Raw genomic sequence first — 24,184 nt, 5'->3', positions numbered from 1 at the left:
TTCTTCGCCATCTCCTCTTTCAACAATCCATCCTTATGCATTAATAACAAATAGCACATCAACATTTGTTTTCTTCTCCCTTTTTTCTTGTTCATCAATTTTGCATTAAGTTGGACAAACACTAAATTGTTCAATCGATTCATATCTAGTCTATTTTTTTTCTTTGTATGTATCTACATAAATAAAATAAAAGTAATATCAATATAAATGATAGGGATAATGAAATTAAAATATTAAAAATATTTTAAAATATACACTTAACCCTTTCAAAAGTGTTCCAATTTCTTTCACAACCAAATGAACTACTAGTTAACGAGATGATCATTCTCGTCATTCATTGTAAGTTTGGAGTTTGATTTTCATAAGTCATCCATCATGTAACTTCATATATGGGTTAAACAAGTATAAAGCAAATAAATTTATACACAATAGAAACTAAGAAAATGATTAAAGAAATTTTATGTCTAGATTACAATTGTCATCATTTTTTGCACACTCTTGACTTGCCCACAATTTTTCAAAAGCTTTCTCTTTACGAGTATATTTTGTCAACTCAATATTTACAACATGACCTTGCAATTCATAATCTGCATCATAAAACATCTTCACACAGTTAAAAAATCCATCCATGACTTCATGACCAAGTTGTTTATTCATATTCTTAAAAAAGTAGTAGGGATTCAAAAGCTAAGCCGCAAAATGTAGTGGACTATTTAACCTATCTTTCTCCCTTGCTTCAATAATGTTTATAATAGGCTGATAGTTCTTCTCAAGATTATTTAGAGCCTTCTTAATAGTTTTATTTGCATGCTTAATCTCTCTATATAAAAAGCTCGTAGAAAGCTTTTTATATGCGTCAACAATTTGAAGTACCTTCACTAAAGGTGCAAAAACCTTAAAGCATAAATTCACACCATTCTTAAAGGAAATGCTCGTCACAGTAGCATATGTTGTTTTCCCTTTAATAGTCTTTGACAATTTGCACTCTTCCTATTTAGAGCTGGTAAACATTGTCTTCATTTGAGCTTTTTTTCTATCAAACTTTGCAGAGTAAGGAAAAAAGAAGCGAATCTAGTGACTCCCAGTCTCACAATATCCCTCTTCTTTGTAAATGACCTCATTAAAGACAAGATCTTATGGTATGCATAAATGAAGATATTCAAACTCTTTGGCCTGATCAATGACTTTTTTAAACCTCAGTAGTTTTCTTATACTTTTAAGCATCAAATTGATGGTGTGAGTAGCACATGATGTCCAAAAGATATTTGGCCTCTTCAACTTCAATAATTTTGTTGTTCCCATATTGTTAACAATATTGTTTGTTAATTACTATTTGGATGACATTTTATGGCCCAACTTGCTCAATGCACTTGTCCACATACTAAAAAATGAGTTCACTTGTATGTGCTTTGTCTAAAGACTCTCTGAAAGACAAAAAAATAGTACTTACATTAGAATTAACACATAGGTTCATGATACTCCTCATTTTTTCTGTCTATCCAAGCATCTGTCATAATGGAACACCTATTTTGTGCCTACTTTTCTTCATACTTCCTTCAATAATTTTTTAATTCTATCAACTTCTCCCTTTAACAACGGTTCCCTCAACTGATATTGACTGGGAGGTTTGAAACCCGGACCAAATTGACCAACCGCTTGAACAAACAATTTGAATCTATCATGATCTATAGCATTGAAAGGTATACTAGCTTCGTACACCCATCTAACATAATACTCACGAACATTTTGTCATTCCCCCAGTTAAACAAGTTTCAGGATTGATGGAGGTTGCAAACTTATCCATAGGGCCAAGAGTATGGGTTGTTTTTTTGCTACTTAACTCTTACAATTCATCTTCATCATCCCCTCTTAAAAAATATTAACAGAAGACCTCATCAAATCTTACTCTTCTTATTCTTCTTCTTACTCTTTGCCTTAGCAATAGCATTCTTGCATTTGGCTTTATCATTTGGAGAAGATTTTGGACATGCATAAACATTTTTGGAAATGTAGCCTGTGTTCTTTTACTCTGTAAACTTCGCTAAACATAACTTTACCACACAATTTACATTTAACTTTATCCATATTCTTTGGATCAATTAGCATTCCACACTCCCATTCGATATCATTGGACTTCCTTTTAAGAACTGAAGCTGCATCGGACGATGCTCTTGTACTTCGAGTCCCATCCAATATTTTTAATTTAATTCAAAAAACTTGCAATAGATACTATAAAAAAATCAAAATTTAGCGACGGTTTCTTTTTGCATTTTGCGGTGGTTTTTTTTGTATTTTGTGGCGGTTAAAGTAATTTAGCAGCGGTTTTGAAAACTGCCGCTATATCAGGCGTCGCGAATCATTTAGTGGTAGTTTTCAACAACCGCTAGAGTAACCGTCGCTAAATACTACTTTTTGCGATGGTTTAGGAATCGCCGCAAATTAAGTGATTTAGCGGCGATTTTTAAAATATTTAGCAACAGTTTCAAAACTGCCGCAAAAAAATAGCAAAATATTAAATTTGCAAAAAAAAAAAATCAAAACTTTTCAATTTTAGCTGCGGTTCAAAACCGCCACAAAGTTTTTCAATTTTAGTTGCTGTTCAAAATTTTGAATTTTAGCGATAGGTAAACCATCGCTAGCTATTTATTACTCCAGTGCACAAGTAAGTGGCTAGGCCATGTGCGCCCACACGCTCGCGCTTGGCCCCGTGCCACGTGGCCATGCTAGAAATTTGATTTTTCAGCTTCTCCCTCTTCCTTGGATTCGAACTCGCAACCTCCCATACGCGTGCGCGCACGCAAAACCATCTGATCTATGAAGTCTCCTTATTATATATTCGCTCATATAAATTATATACTAAATCAATTCTATTTTCCAGAATTACATTCTATATTTTTTTAATATAAATTAAAAATAAATTAATGGATTATTTTTTAAAAGGATAATGGAAAAATTTAAAATAAATGAATTGGATTAAATTAAATAAATAAATTAATTAAATAATAAAAGAAGATTTTATATCTTTTTTTAAAATTTCATTTTAAAATTATTAAAATTTTATATATTAAAATGTTGCTCCATATTTTTTTTAAAATTAAATTTGTTAATGAATTTTTATTTTTAATTATTTTTTTGAATTTAGAATTTAATTTTTATTTTTAATTATTTTTTAAATTTAGCAACAATTTCTAAAAATCATCGCTAAATTGATTAAAAAATTATATTTTACGATGATTTTGAAAAACGTCATAAATATTAATTTATCTATTTTTAATTATATAATTTTATTTGAATTTAGCGACGATTTTTTCAAAATTTTCATAAAATTTAATTTAATTTTTTAATTATTTTTTTATTTTTTGAATTTAGCGGCAAAATCGTCACAAAATTAAGCTTTTTAATGAATTTTGTGACGATTTTGAAAAACCGTCGCTAAATGTTAAAAAAACTGTCACAAAATCTCTTGTTTTGCAACGGTTTTAGAAATTGCCGCAAAAAAATCACCGCAAAAAATTAATATTTTTTTTAGTGAGAAACCTATATATATATATATAGAATCATGCTACATGTATATCACTTTTATACATCTTAGACTACATAGAGGGGTATTATGACCAAAATACCCCTCACTTTCATGCGCCTCTATGCACCTTATGAGGGACTTTTTTGTCATTAATACACCTTTGTGTAACCCAAGATGTACACAAAGGTGTACTAATAACATTATTCATATATATAACCAATAACCTCACTTAATATTCAAAATAACAATAACATATCATGACATAATTGTAAAATAACTGCAAAATAATCAAATTAAAACAATGAAATAGCAAAATAACTTCTATTTTATAATATAATGAAAACAGAAGTTATTTTCTACAAAATAACCAATAACCTCATATAATTTTCTATTTTCAATCTTCTACGTCATGTAAAAACACATATATTATATATAATTAATAATAGAAACTAAATATATATCTAACATATAAATAAAAAAAATAAAATAAAAAGTAAAAAAAAAACATTGAAACAGCCATACCCAATAACCAGAGAAAAAAAGAGAGAGAAGGGGGGTTACGATGAAGATGGAGCTTGATAGCGGTGGAAATGGAGCTTGAAGATGAGGATGTGACGGTGACATTGAGGCAGCGAGGAGGACGTGAGGATGAAGCTTGGAGGCGAGGATGGAGCTGGAGGCAGTGACGATGGTGAGGTATCGACATGGCGATGGTGTTAAGAAAGCGGTGGTGGCTTTGGGATGAGAAGAGTATGGGAAGGGGAGACGGTTGAGAGACAAGCGATTAAGAAAGGAAAAATCCTAAAAAATGACTGATATTTAAAGTCAAAAATTGGGCGGCCCAGGTTGCATAGGCCACCTAAGCACCACCACCAACTGATTAATCGAGCCAGCGCCTAGAAGGCCAGACTAGGGCGTATTTGCGGCGGTCGCCTAGGCCGATTTTGCGAACACTGCTTGTTTATAAATTCATTAGACTCGAGGTTTCCCATAATGCATGTTTGAATTTGTTTAATGATTCAGTTCTTGAAATTTGGTAATGTACAATCGACTTCCAAGATAATAGGAGAATAGTTGAGATTTGGGTGGTTGTGACACAATTTTGATGTGGGGAGGTGGGTTTGATTTGCAGGAAATTAGAGTGTTCCAATTTCAGATCTTGATCATTTTCTTCTTCCTTGGACCCAATAACGCCAAAGAGATCTTTGATCTTTGTGTTGTTTAACCTGGAAATCTTTTGAATAAGATGCATCATATAAGATAATTTTGTTCACATACATTGTTGCTTCATATATAATGGTCCTTGCAATTGTGACTCATGTTTTGTTTGAGAGAGAGGTGGGTAGGAGATAGAACAATACATAACAAAATGAAACTCAAATGTAAGACAAGTATTGGTATGTTTGTTACTCTTCTATTGTTTGGCAAGAATGGAATTTAAAGAGAATAATGTCACTTCATGTTGTTAAAATTAGGGTCCCAACAACAGCTCCAGTGGTTTTTCGAGGTAAACTTATTCTTTGGTTACCTTTCTATAACAACTCGTTAGGGGGTCTAGGCGTTTTTGAGTATTTTATTATAGGTTCAAAATTTTTGCTTTAATTAATTGAGGATTGAAAATATTTTTTTTATTGAATAAAGTGTAAGTGGAAATAAGAATTTAGTAGCCCATCCAAATGAGATTAAAAAATGTGGGAAAAGTCCAAATGAATTGAGCTATTGAGATGTGTTTAGAATTTTAATTATATTATGAATGGGCTTAGTTTATTTGAGATAGATTAATGGGTTGGGCTTGAGCCCATTTATAATTAATGATTGAAATTTAATATGAATTTAAAATAAAATGTAAAATGTCTAAAATGTGTTAATGAATAGTTATGCATGGTAAAATGGTAAGGGCAAGTGTGTAATTCCAATTTGGTTGAATAAAGAATATTGGAAAAGAAAAAGATAAGATGGCAAATGTCAATAGTGCCATTGGGCCTTTGTTTGATAGTTATTAGGGTGAGGGGCAGTAAAGTAATTTGTCATAGGATGCAGGGCACAAACCTGCAGCCGTCTCTTTATCCCCTCTATACGCCGATGATTTCTTCCTTGGTGTATCACTTCCGACCACCAATGTTCTTCGCCTGCCTTCTTTCCTTCTTTGTCCTTGACTTTATCTTCAACTTTTTCTTCTTCGTCTTCTTATTATTTTTCTTCTTTCCTTGCTTTTTCTTCTCGGTGCTGCGTTTTGGGTTGATAGGAGCTTTAGTGGAAGTGAGGAAACGGGTGATTCTTCTTCACCCTTCATTATCAAGAAAGTTCTCTTTCTTACACCACTCTTTATTTTCGTGCAAGTTCTCTATTCCTGCAAAATTCTTCTGGAACCATTCATTATGTTGGATTTTTTCTGTCTGTTTCCTGCATTTTTGAGTTTCTGCTTAACCTATTTATCTATATATATATATATATATCCCAATGATTTGTGAGCCTCCCTGGTAATGTCATTGATACCTTGTTCTCCTTCTCGTGGGTCTCATTTGATGTTTCGAATGGGGTTTGTTTACTCCAGATTTATTTCTACGAATGGCATATTTCTATTTCAGTATAGATACAGAAACTTTGTTTATTTCTACATCAAGGATAGCATTTATGTGTGGGTGTAAGTAGCTCCCCATTCGAATGGAAGGTTCATCCATTCGAATGGAAGCTTAACCATTCGATTGGTGAGCTCTTTTTCTCGCTGCTGTGTAAGTAAGGCCATTCAAATATGTTGGGAACCTATTCGAATGGTGCTCTTTCTCTCCCTCACTGTTCATGTGAATAACCCTTTGATTCGAATAGCCCTCTCCTGATTCGAATGGCCTTTATGCATACCCTATTTCATTCGAATATCATTCCTATATCATAATACCATGATTCGAATAGCCCCTTGTATATAACCCCCTATTTCGAATAGCCACTGTTTGATTCGGATAGCTTATATATATATATATATATGCCAGATATATCCAAAAAAGAAAGAAATCCATTTTAGCAAACTTCAAGTCCAATTTTGACCTCTATTCATCTAGAATATCTAAAAGCTTAAAACATTAAAGTTGTATATCTTTTTTTTGGATTTTCATAACATCTTGAATCACCTAAATTGGAGCTCGGACTAGAGAGTTATGCCCGGAATATCAAATGCTATTGAAACTGTATAGTCACATTTGAATGCATCACAATAGCAGCAGCTTCAAACCAGATTTCGACCTTGATGAATCCCGAATTTCTTAAAACTCAAAACATGAAAGTTGTAGATATTTTTCTTGGTTTTCCATATAATCTTGAATAACCTCAATCGGACATCGGACGAGAGAGTTATTCTTGAATTACCAAATAATGTCAAAATTGCCCAGAATAACCTATTCGGATAAATACACCCCAATTCGAATCAACCTTACCAAAATTCAAAGAAAAGATTCAAATAAGCTACTGTAGAATCCAAATGGCCTTTAAAAAAGTTGCAAATTCAACCAAATTACTCCAATCAATTCAAATGCCTTTTGATCCATCTGAATAGCACCCATATAAATACATATACCCCATGTGAATCTGACCATGCTTCATTCTTTTAGGTATATTTCCTTGTGATGATATCCGATTTAAGATATGTTTGATGCGTTGGAAACTAAACTTCAGAGGATTTGATTCGATGTGTTATTTGAATGATTTGGTTACGTTTTGAGCCTATAACAACTTGATTAATTTTTGCCAAGAAATTCGTAGCTTCTGTTTTCGTGTAGTATTACCACCTGGTGTTCTTTGGCCTTTAACTTTCTATTCCCATCTCCGAATTGAAATCCGTTTGTTGGGATGTAATCTAGATATCCTAACCTTTGTTTTTGATATATTATCCGTGTTATTTGGCTTCATATTGAGTCCATAATGGCCTCGTCAATCCTGGCTAAAAATCTGGAATTTACTATTTTAAATTTCGCATTGTGGTAGTTTTTGTGGGATAACTTTTGGTGGATAATTCTAATTGTGAATCCGTTTAATGTTCTCGAAACTAGAGTTCTTGAACTTAAATTTCAAAATTTTGTTTGAGGCAATTGATCAAATATCGAATCTAAATCAATCCTTTGAAATTACCCCAAAACAAATCTAAAATTTAAGAAATCGTTGATATAAAATTCTTTTTGGATTTCCATTCTTTCTTATGATTGAGCTATGAGCATGAATGCAAGTAATTGTATACTGGCACCAATTAAATGAATTCAAAGAAATTATAAGATGGAAAAAATAACATATTAAATCTATAATACTCCTCAAATGTTGAATCAAGTTTAACCTTAAATAGCATCTCCCAAAATTATCTCTGTGTTATAATTTACATCTTTAACGTGGTAAATGTTATAAAGTAAGATATGCTGAATTATCTGATGATGTAAAATACTCAGTATGGGTAAATGGTATTGAAAGTATGAATATTGAGGAACAAGAATTTAAATGCATGTGGTTGGCAAATGTATACACGATGCATACATTTGCATGTTACATATATATGTATATATATCTTGTGCACCTATTATTTTGCGTAGAGGAAAAGGGTACCCTAGAGCACCTGGTCCGAAACGAGGTGGCCATAGCCCGACAGGTTGGCTCCATATTTATTTGTGAAATTCTATTTACATGATGACTTTTGCATATGTTGATTGATGACTTGAGAGCCTACGAGATTTGATATTGATATTGAAATGATGCACTTTTGCATGTGTTGATTGATGACTTGCGAGCCTGTGAGATTTGATACTGACATTGAAATTTTATATACATTTGCATAGTGATACATGGTGACATGATATATTTAAATTTGAATTGATAAGTTCATAAATTATGAATTTTATACATAACTATGGAGTCCTTGATTACTCTTTTTGGTGTCACTATATTCTTGGATTATGTTCATTGGTTATTGTTTCTCGAACTTGTTGAGATTTGTGGCTCATTTGATCTTCTTTGCCATTCCAGGTAAAGGAAAAGTTGTTATTGGGGGTGAGTCTAGTGGGACTGAGGCCCAGGGATAGTGGTATACGGAGACGCGTTCTAACTTGAAGATCCTAATTAGTATTTTGATGAGGCTTGAAATGAAATGATTTTTATTTGGATAGTTAATATTAGAGCCTCTTAATTATTTTATATGACTTTCGAGCCTAAACTTATAAGATATTGAAAGTGTAACTGAATCTTAATTTAGTTTCTGTTGCTAGTAATGAAATGAGTTATTTATTTTAATTTGATTTTGTTCTATATCATATCTGTGATAACCTCATTTCAAATATCCTACACTAACGAGAATATTTGAGAATAGGCTTTACACACACTTCCGTTCTCACCCTTTATCTATTTCTTTTTCTTTTTCTGGGTTTTTAATCTTGGTTTTATACAGTTAAAAACTGAGACGCAGTCTCAACTCCTCGTCTTCTTTCAGGAACTAATAAAGCTTGCGTCAGAAGCTAAAGTGTACAGGTCTGAGGTGCAAATCCGTTATTTCGGTGGGGTTCAAAGGCAATTATCATGTTCAGTTTTTGTCTTGCACATGGTTACTCTGCTGGATTTCATCCTATTTGTTGTTGGCAATGTTATCTTTGAATGCCCATTTCTACTGTGAACAGAATCAGGTGCCTATAAATTCATTGAACTAGAGGTTTCCTCGTAGTACATGTTTGAATTTGTTTAATGATTCAGTCCATGAAATTGATGGTATACAATTTAATTCAAAGGTGTGGGGGAATAGTCGACATTTGGGTGGCTGTGACTTAATTTTGATATGGGGATGTGGGATTGCTTTATTAACGTGAAATACAGAGTTCCAATTTCATATCTTTGATCTTTTTCTTCCTTGCTAGACCCCATAACACCACAGGGATCTTGATCTTGGTATTTATGCTACAAGAACAATGTCATACCTTCAATTATTGTACCAAGAACACAAATAGTTTAACGAGGAGACCTTCTGAATGAGATGCATCATGAAAGATAATTGTTTTCACATACGCTGTTGCTTCATATATATGGTGGTCCTTGCAATTGAGGCTCATGTTTTGTTTGAGAGAGGAGTGAGGTAGGGGACAGAATAATATAATGATAAAATGGAACGGAAAGGTAAGAGAAGTAGCTATTATTTGGCTAGAATGAAAAAATTGGAGGAGAATGATGAAATTTTGCTTTGTTTGAATAGAAAATGAAAGATAATAGTAAAATAATAAAGGTGACAATTATATATATTTTTTATTTTAAAATAATATTGGATTTTTAAAAAATTGATGAAGCAAAAATATAGTAAAACTAATAAAATATATATTAATACTTTTCTTTCTCTCTTATTGCACCCTAAATTAGGGTGTTAATAATAGCGGATTTTGTTATTTTGAATTATTTTGTTATATTTTCTCTTTTTTTTTCTCTAGTTTATGCAATTTGTCCCGTCATTTATAGGTCAAAATTAAATCAAAATGAAAACAAATCATATAGTTAGTATGATTCCAATCCAAATCTTAATTAAATCCTATAAACAAATCAAAATAACAATACAATAAAATAAATCATAACCTAAATCTAATCTTTTAAATCAAAATAGGAAACATATATATCCCTATCAATAAATCTTAATCCAAATCTGATCTTTTAAATCAAAATTGGGGACACATCCCTATCACAAGACAACTAACTAGACTTCTACTGAGTTAGTACGAAAAACTAGAATAGTATCATGTTCAACCATCATAACTAGTTGTTAGTTCATATAAATAGATAATAGAATCTAGAACTCTAAATGATCAGTAAAAGAAATCAGTCGAGTTGAAATCATCAAATAGAATTCAATAGTGTAGAACTACTGCGGACTAAGGAGGAGCTGGGGGTTGGGGGGGGGGGGGGGGGGGGGCTGGTGTCACCCTACAGAGAGAGTAACTTGTGTGTAGACAACTTTAACTTCAGTAATTTTTTAAGAGTTTAAGTTTGCCCTTAACGTCCTCTAGTACTCTCCTAAACAAAGAAAAATGATTTACATTCCATTCTTTCAATTTCCAATCCAGAATAATTACCAAGTCTTCTCCGAGCTGGTCCTTAATAAATTTGTTAATAAGATTTGACACCCCAACAAAAAGTGAAGGAAGTAGAGAATATTTAGTCACGAATGTAATCAAGAAAACACAATACATGTCAATGTTCTGTATGGCCCTAAAGGCAAGTACTTACAAGATCTGACTCCAATGGTGAACTCCACAACATGGTCAGATCCCTAATAAGTACTCAGCCCCAATTTGGCCTTTACACAATTTGTCTGTAGATCCCGATATCTTGACTGGCAAATTATTTCTTTATGCTGGTCCATGGGCCTAGCTACTTGTCTTGATGAAGAAGAAGAAGAAGGTGATAGAGAAAGAGAGAGCACTGTGTCGATGTCCTTTCTGCCCTCATGATGCTGACGCCCATTTTCAAAGCTCTGGCACAGACTCAACTGTAGATTTGGCTTTGCATCCTCTTTATAATTGGCATTCTCCCCTATTTGATTCACTACTACTTCATTTACACACACCGTCTGATCTGCTTTTAGTCCTTGGAGCTGCAAGCACACCACAACTTCAGTCTAACTTTCTTCCTAGCTATATAAATATGAATAATAATAGAAATATAAGAACTGATATTATAATATCTCATATTTTCAAAAAAACATATAGTTACTATTTTGGTGATTTTTTTTGTATAAAAATTCTCTAAGAAACACTGTATTCTTCTAAGGGTAAATAATGTTTTATAGTTTAGATGAAATTAAAACACATAAAACTTAAAAGAAGATGTGGGTTTTTGGGGCTGTTCATTCGGGGGTGAAAGTCATCTGTCTAATGATAGAGGGTTAGCAGGGTATCTGTTTGATGTAGTCAATATGCTGAAATGTTTTAATTATAAAAATTAATATCTGTCATCTCTATTAAAAAAAAAAAAAGTTTGTGTTATAGTTTCATAAATTAAAACGCATAAAATCCATATAATACATTGCTCTCTTTTAAAAAATAGACTAATTTTTTACAAGTAAAAAGAGTACTGAAATTTCATCCAAAACTGTGAGTTGAAATGGGGGTCAAGTGAGCAAAATTCCAATTTGCCCCTGCTAGGGTCAATTGTATTATCTCACCCAATACCGTGGTCATTTAACCCGCTCGGCTCTCATTTCAACTCACAGTTCTAAGCGAAAAATCACTATTCCACGGTCAAAACATATCGAAGTGGTGAAATTAGAACATGTATGCATTGTGTATATATAAATGTCTGTGAGTGACAAATATTTGTGTCTATATGAGAGAGAGAGAGAGAGAGTCTCACCTTAAGCTGAAATGGGGGCTGAAACCGAGCTTCAGATCTCTCGGGCAAGAAGATTGGACCGCCCGGCTTGGACTGAAATTGACTGTAACTGTTACCTGCTTCAAGGTTCCATCTTCCGGTCGACTGAGCTGCACAAACTGGGATTGTAGTCTTGGAACATAGTTGGTTTAATGAAGCCTCAAACTTACCAGCAGCACCTTCCCAAGAAGAAAATTTCAGATTCCCATTATTTCCATTATTATGATCAGTAGTTCCACCATTTCCAGGTATAAGACTGCGTGGAGGCCACTTTCTCTCTTCCAGAAATTGGGTCGGTCTCATCGGCCCGCTTTCTGTTCTTGCTGCATCTCTTGTGATCATGCAATAATGGTTGGAGCTGATCATAGACTTGTTCTCCTCATAATTCCAGAACATCACTGGATGATCAAACAAGCCCCTTCCCAGTTCTGATTCTTTGCACCATTGCAGGTTTCTATGATACAAGAGACAGACAGTGACCATGGGGTAAGCCTTAGAATGAGGTTATAATTATATGTAACAGTTCGTTTTCTTAGGGTTTTTATCTTCCTTGCTTGGCAAGAACCCTAATTCAGGTTGTGTGCTTGGACAGGGTTATTTGATTTGGAAAGGAATTTTAAATTTTAAATTCATTGCTTAAATATATTATTGTTGAAGCTATTTGTATTTGGGCAAGAACCCTAATTCAGGTTGTGTGCTTGGACAGGGTTATTTGATTTGGAAAGGAATTTTAAATTTTAAATTCATTGCTTAAATATATTATTGTTGAAGCTATTTGTATTTGGGTAAAAATCCATAATTGACTTGGACCCAAGAAATAGAAAGATTTGATGTCTGGAAAGGAGGTATTGTTTGGTCCAAAATAGTTTTCGCAAAAACATGCCCAAAAGCCGAAGACACACACAAGAGAAGGAGAAAATTTCAAATGACACTGTTTGAAATGCTCTATCCACATGCAACCTATAAGAATCTTGTTTCTTAGAGAGAGAGAGAGAGAGAGAGAGCTGAGATTCTTAGGGTTTTTGCCTTCCAGATTTGGCTAGCTATATAGGTTAATTACCTTGAAGAGCTTGCTTTGAAATCTAATTGCTCTTTCACAACTGATGAAGACAGCAAATGGTTTCTGTTCTCCATTCTGAAGTGTCCATAAGGATTAGCTCTTTGGTACATCCCCAGCTGGATCTGTTGTCTTCCTTGCACAAGCCTGTTTGTGTGTGATAATACTGTTGATGAAATCATAGACCAACTTCTCCATGGTTAGCTCACCCTAATCGTATATTACAGAATTATGTAGTCGACTATAATAGTGATACAATTGATGAAAAGAAAAGCCTAATTAATGGGGGATTGGGTTGGTCGTAATAGACTATAATTACTTCATCTGCTACTAGGGTTTGTACCTCTTTTGAGTCAAACTTATATGTATAAATTTTTGTATATTTATCTGAAGTGCATAACCGTAAAATTTTCTCAAATAACATCTCATTCTCCATTAGCCCGTTGTGATAGACATGTATATATATATATATATAAGTATTGTTTTCCTTGTGAAAAGAAGTCAAAAACCTCTGGTATATGGGCATATATGCAATCCTAATTAAACCTCCAATTCTGTAGCTCAGAGACAATATTGTTTGAATTCAAGAGGAATAAATAATGAGAAGAATTAAGGTTAAAGTTGAAGTTCATGAACTTTACCTTGCCCATACTCGTCGAGCTTCTTACTCCGATACATCTGAATTACAAAAATGCCTTTATATTAGACCGATAAATGCAATGATTTTCACTTTATCTGACCCAGAAAAGAAATTAACTGCATTATATATATGTATATATAGTTTGTTCAAAATGATCGATCTTTCATGTCTCACCTGCAAGTGACTCTTCACATGGGCAATGCTCAGTCCTCTTACATTCATCAACTGAAGAACTAATTTAGGTGTTGCTCCTGCAAACATCAATATCCAAACAGAGAATTAGAACTTTATTAAACTATTTCCCTCTTCATCATTCAACATGACAGCTGATATGGTTAAAGTTTGATTATGTTCGACAAGTGATATTTTTCATTTTGACTATTAAAAAAAAGTCTATTTTGAAAAAAGTCATCCCAGAATTAGAGAGTACTTCTTGCTTATAAGAGTCACAGCTCATTCTAACACCCAACGTGGGTTTGTCCCTTTTCAAAGATAGTCCGATCCCCACCTTCGAATAGGGCTCATGTTGAGTGAGCAAGAATGAACTATGACTTATTAAGTAATTAAAGAACCACTACCCCAACCTCAAAAAAACTATTTTGAGGACAAAACCCATGCATCCTACACTCGTATACATCTTTGGCTAAAATAGATAATATCTCATTAGTAGCCAAACTTTGACGACATCAACAGTACAAGTTGATCGTCAGTCCCAATCTGATCATACTCTATTAATTCTACTCTCATGCAATGCCATATTTTTCGAAACGAAAGAGAAATGAACTTACTTTCCTTCCCGCCAAGTCTTTCCACAGCATGCACAAAAGCCAAATGCAGATCGGGTGTCCAACGAAGTCTAGGCATTTTAGATCGAACATATTGCCTAACTGCAGTAGTGGTAGTGGTTGTTCTTCTTTCTTTGCCTTCTGAATTAGCCGTGTTGTTACTGCTCGAGTTACCGTGAGCCGATTCCCTATCATCAATGAGCTCGGCGCCATGAACGCCATTCGAACTATTCTCTGCTTCCTCCTCGTCAATGGCTATCTCGTTCAAGTCGAAGGGTGAACGTTTCTGAGATGACATAGGAGTTTCAGAACTGCCAATGCTCTTATCTTCATTAGAGATTCGTATCATGTCAGCCATAGTTCAGCTCGTAGTTTTGACCATTAAATCCCCATATTAATGCTCTCCTTTATTTTGCAGATTGTAGAGGGAGAGTTAGAAGATGGCTTATTGTTAATTAAGTTGAATTCAAAAGATAAAATCATATACTCTAGCAACGGGGTGGGGATATAATGTTGCTAAGGAGATTCCTAACAAGGGATCTCACTCAGTGATAATGAAAGTAGGCATGTAAGTCCTCTCTTTTGAACAGTCAACATATTTATCTTCTCCTATGAAAACTGAAGGTTTTGTCATATATATTATTCATATTCTTGAGATTTTTTTTTTCTTAAAAACGAAAGATAAAATGATTTACATGAAATTAATCTTCTTGACGCAAAATCTATTCATATAAAATGCATGATGTCTTATTGAGAATCATATATTAATGAGAAGAAAATTCACTTCTAATTACAAAGCTCAAGTTATATATTTTGTTAGAATTTCTTGCATAAAAATCCTTTATTTTTCAACTTATAATTAATATGAAAATACATCCATAGCATGAGACACCAAGTACATAAAATGAGAGTCTCCACCCTTGGGAGAATTGAATTTACCACTCACAATATTAGTAGTGGAATATTTTCGCTAAAAGATTTATTAGTTTCATATGCTTTGTGTTCCTGAGTGTTGCTAGTGAATTTTTTTCTTAATTCGTTTCAAAGTTGGATAAAGGAATCGAGAAGTGTGATATATAGATGAGGAGCAAAAACTTACCAAAGAGAATCTAGCCAAATTAATAAGATATTTGGTGATTTGGAATTTATTTGCCTTTTAACTCTCCTAATGGGATTAAGGCTTAGTGTTTATATATGCATTGTGTCTTCTTATTTCCATGTCTATTCTGTCTAGCTGAACGTGGGAGCTCATGCATAAGCCCTAAAAATTATTGAAAAGATTGTTAGAAATGTGGAGAATGATCATAAGAAAAGGATCGAAATGAGTTAAGATATATATATATATATATATATCACAGATAAACTAAAGGTAACTAATCTTAAATTTACCCCTAGTTATACTCTTGAGAATGCCCATTTCCAAGAATCCGATATAAATTAAAGAACAGCTAACATTGTATAAATTTTCAATAATCCAATATAAATTTAGGGCTAGTTTAAGAACAGCTAATATTATATATAAAACAAAAATTGTTTTAGCAGGTACAATTTCTTGGCCTTGTGCATAGAATTTGTCTGTGAAATTCAGATGTATGACCGAGAAAAAAAAAATCAGATGTACAAAATCTTACCCAGGAAAAAAAAAAAAACAGATATTTGACCCTTTATAACCCGCAAATAGAATCGAAGAGAAACTTAGACAAAGCTCCTACACATTTTCTTGAAATAATTCAGCTAAAAGAATGAATATATGTGAAGTAAAAGGATCTAATTAATTATGAGAGTAAGATGAACCATTTATTGCTGATATACGTTATGTGGAGGACTGAGATTAAGTTGCTTTGATTTAGCAAAAAAAGAAAAGAAGACCTAAGATTAAGTATATCATAGAAATAGTAGATGTAGAGGAAATCGAGTACCTTAATTTTTGCCTTTTCAATAAAGTTGAGGGATGAACAAATTTCATGTTCAGTACCAGTAAATTAATGGCCAAAGGGTTCGATTAGGCTAATGAAGATGATAAAAAGAAGCCAAGAAGAGGCAGAAGTAGTAATAGATCCATTGAGAAAGCAAAAGATGAACAACTGGCACAAATCTGAAAGTAAATATTCAAAGATCAAACAAACACCAGAGAGAGAGAGAGAGAGAGAGAGAGAGATGATACAAACCATTGACGATGAAGAAGAAAACTCATGCCACTGCCGTAAGGTCTTGATCACTTGGACAATTAAACTCCAGCATTAGGAGAGAGATGATACAAACCATTGATGATGAAGAAGAAAACTCATGCCGCTGCCGTAAGGTCTTGATCACTTGGACAATTAAACTCCAGCATTAGGTTGCTCCACATACAGCTACCATTTTCTCTTTTTGGGTTAAAACAAGATAATTAGAAGATCCAGATTCTTCTTTTCAGCCCTGAAAAATGAAAAAGATTTTTGATCAGAAACCCAGTAACAACAAGAGAAGGAATTAATTCAAACCTAACCTGTAAATCACAACATGAACATACCCATCATCAATTATATTTGAAGTAGTTTAATTACTACAATCCATCATCAATGGATCCATCCAGATTGTAGCATGCACAGAAAAATAATTGTATAGACTTGTTTGGCCGAGGGAACAGAATTTCCACAATATAACCTTATTATTTGTGTGTGTAGGAAGCAGTGGAAATTAAGAATTAATAAGCCATTAGTCATCACAATTCAGATATTCTTGGACCCCAGACATATATAATAATACACGATGGAGACTATGGTCGGGCGATCCACTACTAGGTCTCTTTACAATGCAATTATATTAGTAAAAATAATACAATTACAGATTCGGACACTCCCTCGGACTGCCTGAAAATCATGTGACTTCTTGAGACTTTGGTAAGTTAATTTGATCTCGGAAATGGATATCTTTTTGAATTTTATACCAGTTGGATGATACATTTATAGCCACATCAAATTATATAAAAAAATATCTTTCCTGTCTAAAATAATCTTATAATGTCAGCTTCTTGTTTTGAGTGGTTAGGTTGTGTTTTTTGTAATTAGATTCAGTAATATGTAACTTCTTTAAGTCCATATTTATTTTATAATGTTGTTAGTAAAATTACGTCTTTTCAATGTTTTACTAAAAAAAAAAACAGACCCTAAATTTTCTATTTGTATTCCTTTACATTTCTAAACTTTCCTTCAAGAAAAATGAGATATACCCATGTAGAATGTTTACAAATAGAATTCATCGAAAAGAATATGATAAAAAATTTCTACAATTATAATATTACCGATGCTCTCTCTCCCTCTCTCTCAATCTTTGATAGTTGACCTCTGCGAGGCAGTGTGATCTCTGATACCTCATCGACAATAAATAAATTCCATTGAGGTAGAATAGTACAAGATGGTTAATATACATGATACACATATAAATATATCATATAAAAGTTTGGAGTGAGAAGGGAAGAGAGCACCTAGTCGAATGAGCAGAATTGAACCATTTCCTGAAAGCATAAGACTTTGCTCTCATTTGTTTAGCATATGTTTCTTGTCAGCTTGTCATTGTTGTTCCCTATGATTTTAATTTTTCTATGGATGCATGTTGCATATATTCTTTTGATCGATCTCGATCCCATGTCTCCATCCAACATGTTCAAATCGTTGAATTCGCAGAGATCCTTTCATTAGTGTGCAGCTGCCATTTATGACCATTTCCTAATAATATTTTATGGGTAATCCACTCGCAGTGAGTCGCTTTCTGCTAAGACTCAACAGTAGTTTGAGATAGTGAGATCAGATTAAAATATAAATTTTGAACCATGTAAATTAAGGGGAAATTTTGCATAAGCTACAAAAATCGACAAGCTAGGTTTACTCTCTCTCTCTCTCATTTTTTCTTAGCAAGTAATTAAACATTAACTTTTAAACCAGGCACAACCTCCGTTTATAAATCTTAGACCCAAAATAAAATCCCTTTTGCCCCCAGATAACACTAGAAGTGTGGCAGAATATTGTGCTCCAATTGCCCTCTTTAGGCCGTAATACCTTTCCTTAGAACTCCTTTTTGAGAAGAGTCTTGCAAAGTTTCTTTTTTTCCCGGTTAAGTCAAATACATTAAAAGAAGCAGCTTAGCCCAACAGCAATGCAGGGGAAAGAGATCTAGAAAGCTACAATCCATGGTTACCACATTCAAAGCCACACAAACAAACCAGGAACAATAACGTATCCACACAATAGAAAAAAAGAAAAAGAAAAAACAAGTGGCATGGCCCTGAACAGACAAGAGAAATACCAATGAGTAACAAAGGCTGAAATAGATATTTTATAACAACTTAATTATCCCAAAGACAATTAGCACCAGAGTATAGACCATAAACAACAAGAAATGTTGGTTCTAGCCACCTCCAGGTAAGGAACGTCAATTTCAACACTAACAAACCAAACCTTCGGGTAAATTACACTAAAGGTCACAAAACTTTAGTATCTTTTGTAATTTGATCACTAAACTTTAATTCTTTGCAAAGTGATCACAAATCTTTAAAATGTTTTGCAATATGGTCACTAAAGTGATTTTTTGACAATTTCTTACCAAAAATGCTGATGTGGCAATGGCCACATCATCGCCACGTCAACAATTTGAACTAAGAACCATCAAAAAATCACTTTAGTGATCACATTGCAAAACGTTTTAAAGTTTTGTTATCACTTTGCAAGGAATTGAAGTTTAGTGATCAAATTGAAAAGAACACCAAAGTTTTGTGACCTTTAGTGTGATTTACCCCCAAACCTTCCAATCACAATCTCCAGCAACCATGGACGCACTATAACAAATTTGTCTTTGCAGGCATATAATTAGAGGCAAAAATTGATACGTCCCTCTAAATGTAATATTGTATATCTCTAAATCATTTAATATGTGACTAAAATAATAATAAATTGCCACTAAAGATATAATTAACCACACAAGCAATCAGGAGAATTATATCTATCCTCTTTGGGATGCCCTCTCTTACGGGGGTCCCCACCGTTTGGTCTTACGATTTTTGGCAGAAAAAGTAAATTTAAATCTGATCCACAATAATTGCGCAGGAAGTAGATTCGAATCTGGAAACCCAGACTGTCCATCACTCTCTGCTGATCACTGGGGCAACCCCAAAAAACTATATATGCACCTTGTTTGTTTGCATATCTAATTGTACCTTCAGTAGCAATTATTATTTTTAGAGACACATTGAAAGATTTAAAGAGACACAATAAAACATTTAGAGACATTTATTAATATTTGCCTTTATTTAACTCTTAAACCGATAAACTTCTTTATCTTACATGATCTAGTCCAAAAATCAAGGATCAACATCCATGACTTAGGGTGAAAGCAATCCACTCAATGAATCTTTCTAAAGGCTTAAAGGCTTGGTATCAACTTAATTGTCTGCGCTTTAGTTGTCCATTCTAAGCAAGCAAGCTAGGTAAGCAATGCCCTCCTAGACTTAGAGTTACTTCTCCCCCTAAACTTTCCTACCTTTTTGCTTGACTTTTCATTGAGTGGCAGAGCAAAAAGATTTTTAGTCCGGATCAACAAAATAGATTTACTAAATTATTGAAATATTTACTTGCAAATATACTAATTTATTAAATAAAAAATTATCATGAATTTTAACATACTTACCTAAATTATTTACTAACTAATATTATGTAACAATAGAAATTTAAATGAACAATAACCAATAAAGGTACTAACCTTTTCAGTAAGCATCTCAAACAAAAGAATTCCACTTTCTACCAGTAGCCCAATAAATAATGAACCAAACATCATTCTTAAGACACTTGATATAGATAAACATAATAATTACATGTATGACAAAATTTAATGATGATAATGTCAAATAAAATAAAAGAAGAAGTGCATACTTAAAATTTTAGACGACACTCTTTTAAATTAACAAAATCTTCAAGGATAGAATCTGTAGTAAAATTTTTAGCAATCTCTCTTTTAATATACACAACCAAATTATTTGCAAGAAATTCATCCTCCATCTTGTTTCAAAGTCTTGTTTTCACAATTTTTACTATTGAGAATGCACGTTCACAACTTGCTATTGAAACTGGAAGTGTTAAGACAAGACGAATTAGCCTATCAACCAAATGATAGGAATTTGCCTTTCTTGTCTTTGCTAATCCTTGACACAATTCAGAAATTTAAGACAAATTTTGTAGCTTTGGATGCCTTGGAATGTCCTTATGAAAATGCTTCAATTGATAATTCAAATTAATTCTTTCTTGCTCAGAAAAATCAAGAAAATAGTACTTCTCAGCAAGACTACAAATATCATCAACATTAAATGCTTTGTAACCATCCTTCGAATCTAATGAACAGCTAAGTGACAAAAGTTTCATTGTTTGCTCATTAAACTTGTTATCTAACTCTTGTAATTGGAAGTCAATGGTTGAATTGAAGATATCAAAATGATAATGATGCTCAATAGTTATTTGATTATGTTGTCGATGACCACGACCTTCAATATATTGAGCATCAAAATTCGAAACATCTATTTCATGAAGCCTAGAGAAATCAACAACATTTTCAAGCATTTTTTTCCAACCATCATCTTGCAATTCTTGAATAAGTTCCTTTGTACTTGAAACCAACTGCATAGGATTCAAAATATCTTGAGACTTTTGTTGTAATGCTTGACAAAGAATTTTAGTTATGCCCATGATCTCCTTCATCAAATGTAAATCAAAAGTAAACTCAAAAAAAGTTATCATCTTATAATTAAGTTGCAGTAGCATCTCCTCTTTGAGAATAATTTGAGCCTTCACTACAAATTTTTTCAAGCATTAAATAAGATTCATTATACCGTCATAGAAGACTGCATATAGAATAAAAATGAGAACCCCATCTAGTATCACTAGCTCGCTTTAGTGTGCCTACTTGGTTAGAACCTCTACCAGTTTCAAGCTCACCAATAGCTTGCAAGCATTCAAATTCAAATATTTGGGTAGCTTGGAATTGATCATAACGCTTAGAAGAAACAGTGATAATATTAATAATGAAATTCAAATTCTTAAAGAACTGATAAATAGAAGGAACTTCCTTAGAGGCAACAACCAAGGCTAATTGTAATCGATAAGAAAAACAATGTACATAATAAGCACAAGACATTCATTACAAAATAATGCTTGCAATCCATTACATTCACCACGCATGTTACTAGCACCATCATATCCTTGGCCACGGATATTTTGAATATCAAGGCAATGATGAGAAAGTATTTCACTAATAGCATCTTTAAGTGTCATAGATGATGGGTGTTGATTTGTATGATTCAAAATTGCTTAAATGATTTCTCATTTATAGTTTTGATGTATCAAATCTGATTGCATAATTTGTATATGAAATTGTTGAGCTGCATTTGTTTTCATTTAACTTGAATTTAAATGATGTTTATATATTCTGTGGATATGTAAATCATGTGGGCCATTGGTTATATGTGGGCTGAGTTTATTATGGGTCGAGCCCATGTCCGTATGACTTTCCGCATTGCATTTGCTGCTGGCCCAGTCCATCCATCAGTCTATTTCGCGATGCTATAAAAGGGCAATTCGTTGCCCTAATCTCTAGAATGTTCTCATTAACTCTTTTGCACTCTTTCCAAAACCCTAATCGGTGCCTCTTGAAGCGAGACACATCTTGTGAATCCTTCTCTCTCGTTCGATCAATTCGTCGTTTCTATGGTAATATCAGTTGGTAAGTAAGTATTGCTTTTAATTTCTATGTTGTTTTAAGCGCCTGAGGCATGAGAGATTGGTAGGATGAAAAGAACAGATCCTAGACCTTGATCTTGAGATCGATCTAAACAGATCTATGCTTGTTCTCGTTTTGAATTCTGTTTTCAGTTGCTGTATTTGCAATACTGTTTTACTTCCTTCTGAGATCTTGAAATCGGTTGTAAACTTGAGAAATTGGTGGATTGACTAGAGGTGAAGCCTCTACCGTGAGTAGGATTTATTGATCCGAACACATATCTCGTTGTGTCGCTATTTGTGTATGTGAGTTGTGATTGTACTTTTTCATTTCTGTGTTCTTATTTACTACGCTTGATCTGTGTTTGGCCAAGAAATTGGTTTAATTAAATTGTTTTCAAAATTAATTTTTTCAATCTTTGACCTTGTATATAAAATCTAAATAAGATTAATATCTTATTTGTTTTTCCAATTCCGTCTGTTCCTATTTCTACTTTAAATCTTTCTAATTAATCTCAGTTAATTCAAATATCACCTGTCATTACCATTCTGTTCTGTTGTTCATATAAAATAGCTCCATCTAAGTATGAATTAGATAAATTTGATGGTAGTAGTGATTTTTTGTTGTGGCAAAAGAAGATGACTGCCATATTGGTTCAAAACCAGTGCTCTGAGGCACTGGATGGACCTTCTATAACTAAGAAAGATAAAGTAGAACCCCTTCCTACCCCTGAAATGCATAAAATGGATAGATTAGCCTATAGTCTTATTATTTTAAATCTTTCTGATAAAGTCCTTAGGCAAGTAAATAAGGAGAATACTGCTTTAAAGGTTTGGAATAAGCTAGAATCTTTGTATATGACTAAATCCTTAACTAGTAAGATTTACTTAAAAGGATAATTATTTGGTTTTAAAATGAATACTTCTAAATCTCTAGAAGAAAACCTAGATGACTTTAATGTCATTGTAATAGGTTTAGAAAACATTGATGAGAGTATTTCTGAAGAAAACCAAGCTGTAATCCTTTTAAATGATTTGCTTGAGTCATATATAGACCTAAGGACTGCAATGCAGTATGGTAGAACCTCTCTATCCTTAGAGGTTGTAGTATCTGCCTTAAGATCAAGAGATCTTGAAGATGATAAGGAAGAGAAGAAAATAAATAATACTGAAGGCTTAAATGTAAAGGGAAATTGGGAACAAAAATCAAAGAATAAATACAGGCAAAGGAAATTCTAAGGGTAAAAGTAAAACGAGGTCTAACTCAAAATCTAAAGGAACAAGTAGGGGATCCTTTAAAACAAGAATATGTTAGTATTGTAAGAAAGAGGGTCACGTAAGAAAGAATTGTTACAAAAGAAAGAAAGACCTAGAAAATGAGAATTCTAGTAATCAAGATGCAACAAACTTATCTGATGGATATGATAGTGTAGCGGGCTTAATTCTGTCAGAACATGTCATAGGTGATTAGTGGATTTTAGATTCAGGTTGCACATTTCACATGACACCTGGGAAAGACTGGTTGCTTAACTTCTAGCATATAGAGGATCTGAAAGTCCTAATAGGAAATAATCAATCATGCAATATAACTGGTATAGGGTCAGTTAGGTTTAACATGCAGGATGGATCATATAGGACTTTAGATAATGTGAGGTTTGTGCCCAACCTTAGAAGAAATCTTATTTCCCTAGGCATGTTGGATTCAAATGGAGGGTCTTATAAGTCTGTAAATGGTATCCTTAAGGTTTTTAAAGGATCCATGGTAGTCCTTAAAGGAATCCTTAAGCAAGGATTGTATGTCCTGCAAGCAAAGACTATCTCTGGCAGTGCTGCAATTTCATCTTCTGAAAACAATGACATTGTTTTGTGGCATAGGAGGCTAGGTCGCATAGGAATGAAAGATTTACAAGAATTAAGTAAACAAGGCATCTTAGATCCTAAGAGGATTAATGATTTAAACTTTTGTGAGACATGTGCCTTGGGCAAGTCTCACAAGTTACAGTTTGTTCCTGCAACTCATAAGTCCAAAAATGTCCTAGTGTATATTCATTCCGATCTTTGGGGATCTCC

At 33.3% G+C, this 24,184-nt stretch overlaps 1 protein-coding gene across 5 annotated transcripts; it reads right to left on the bottom strand.

Moving 5' to 3' along the window:
- Positions 1-10,612: 10,612 nt before the first annotated feature.
- LOC127791471 (two-component response regulator ARR10-like) lies at positions 10,613-17,050 on the bottom strand. Of its 5 annotated transcripts, none has more exons than XM_052321370.1 (8): positions 16,888-17,050; positions 16,544-16,793; positions 14,379-14,780; positions 13,765-13,841; positions 13,592-13,628; positions 12,954-13,116; positions 11,876-12,347; positions 10,613-11,117 (listed from the first exon to the last, which is right to left on the bottom strand). In XM_052321370.1, exons 3-8 carry the CDS (start codon positions 14,731-14,733, stop codon positions 10,794-10,796), a joined length of 1,428 nt encoding a protein of 475 aa, XP_052177330.1. In that variant the 5' UTR covers positions 14,734-14,780; positions 16,544-16,793; positions 16,888-17,050; the 3' UTR covers positions 10,613-10,793. The 5 variants fall into 5 exon arrangements, with proteins under 5 accessions (XP_052177330.1, XP_052177333.1, XP_052177332.1 ...); XM_052321373.1 differs by having other exon boundaries at positions 14,379-14,661; XM_052321372.1 differs by having other exon boundaries at positions 16,638-16,793.
- Between the last annotated feature and the right edge of the window lie 7,134 nt (positions 17,051-24,184).

Source organism: Diospyros lotus, chromosome 15 (genome assembly GCF_014633365.1).
Source record: "Diospyros lotus cultivar Yz01 chromosome 15, ASM1463336v1, whole genome shotgun sequence".
In the NCBI taxonomy this organism is placed as follows: Eukaryota; Viridiplantae; Streptophyta; class Magnoliopsida; order Ericales; family Ebenaceae; genus Diospyros; species Diospyros lotus.
This window is presented reverse-complemented; position numbering and strand designations above follow the sequence as displayed.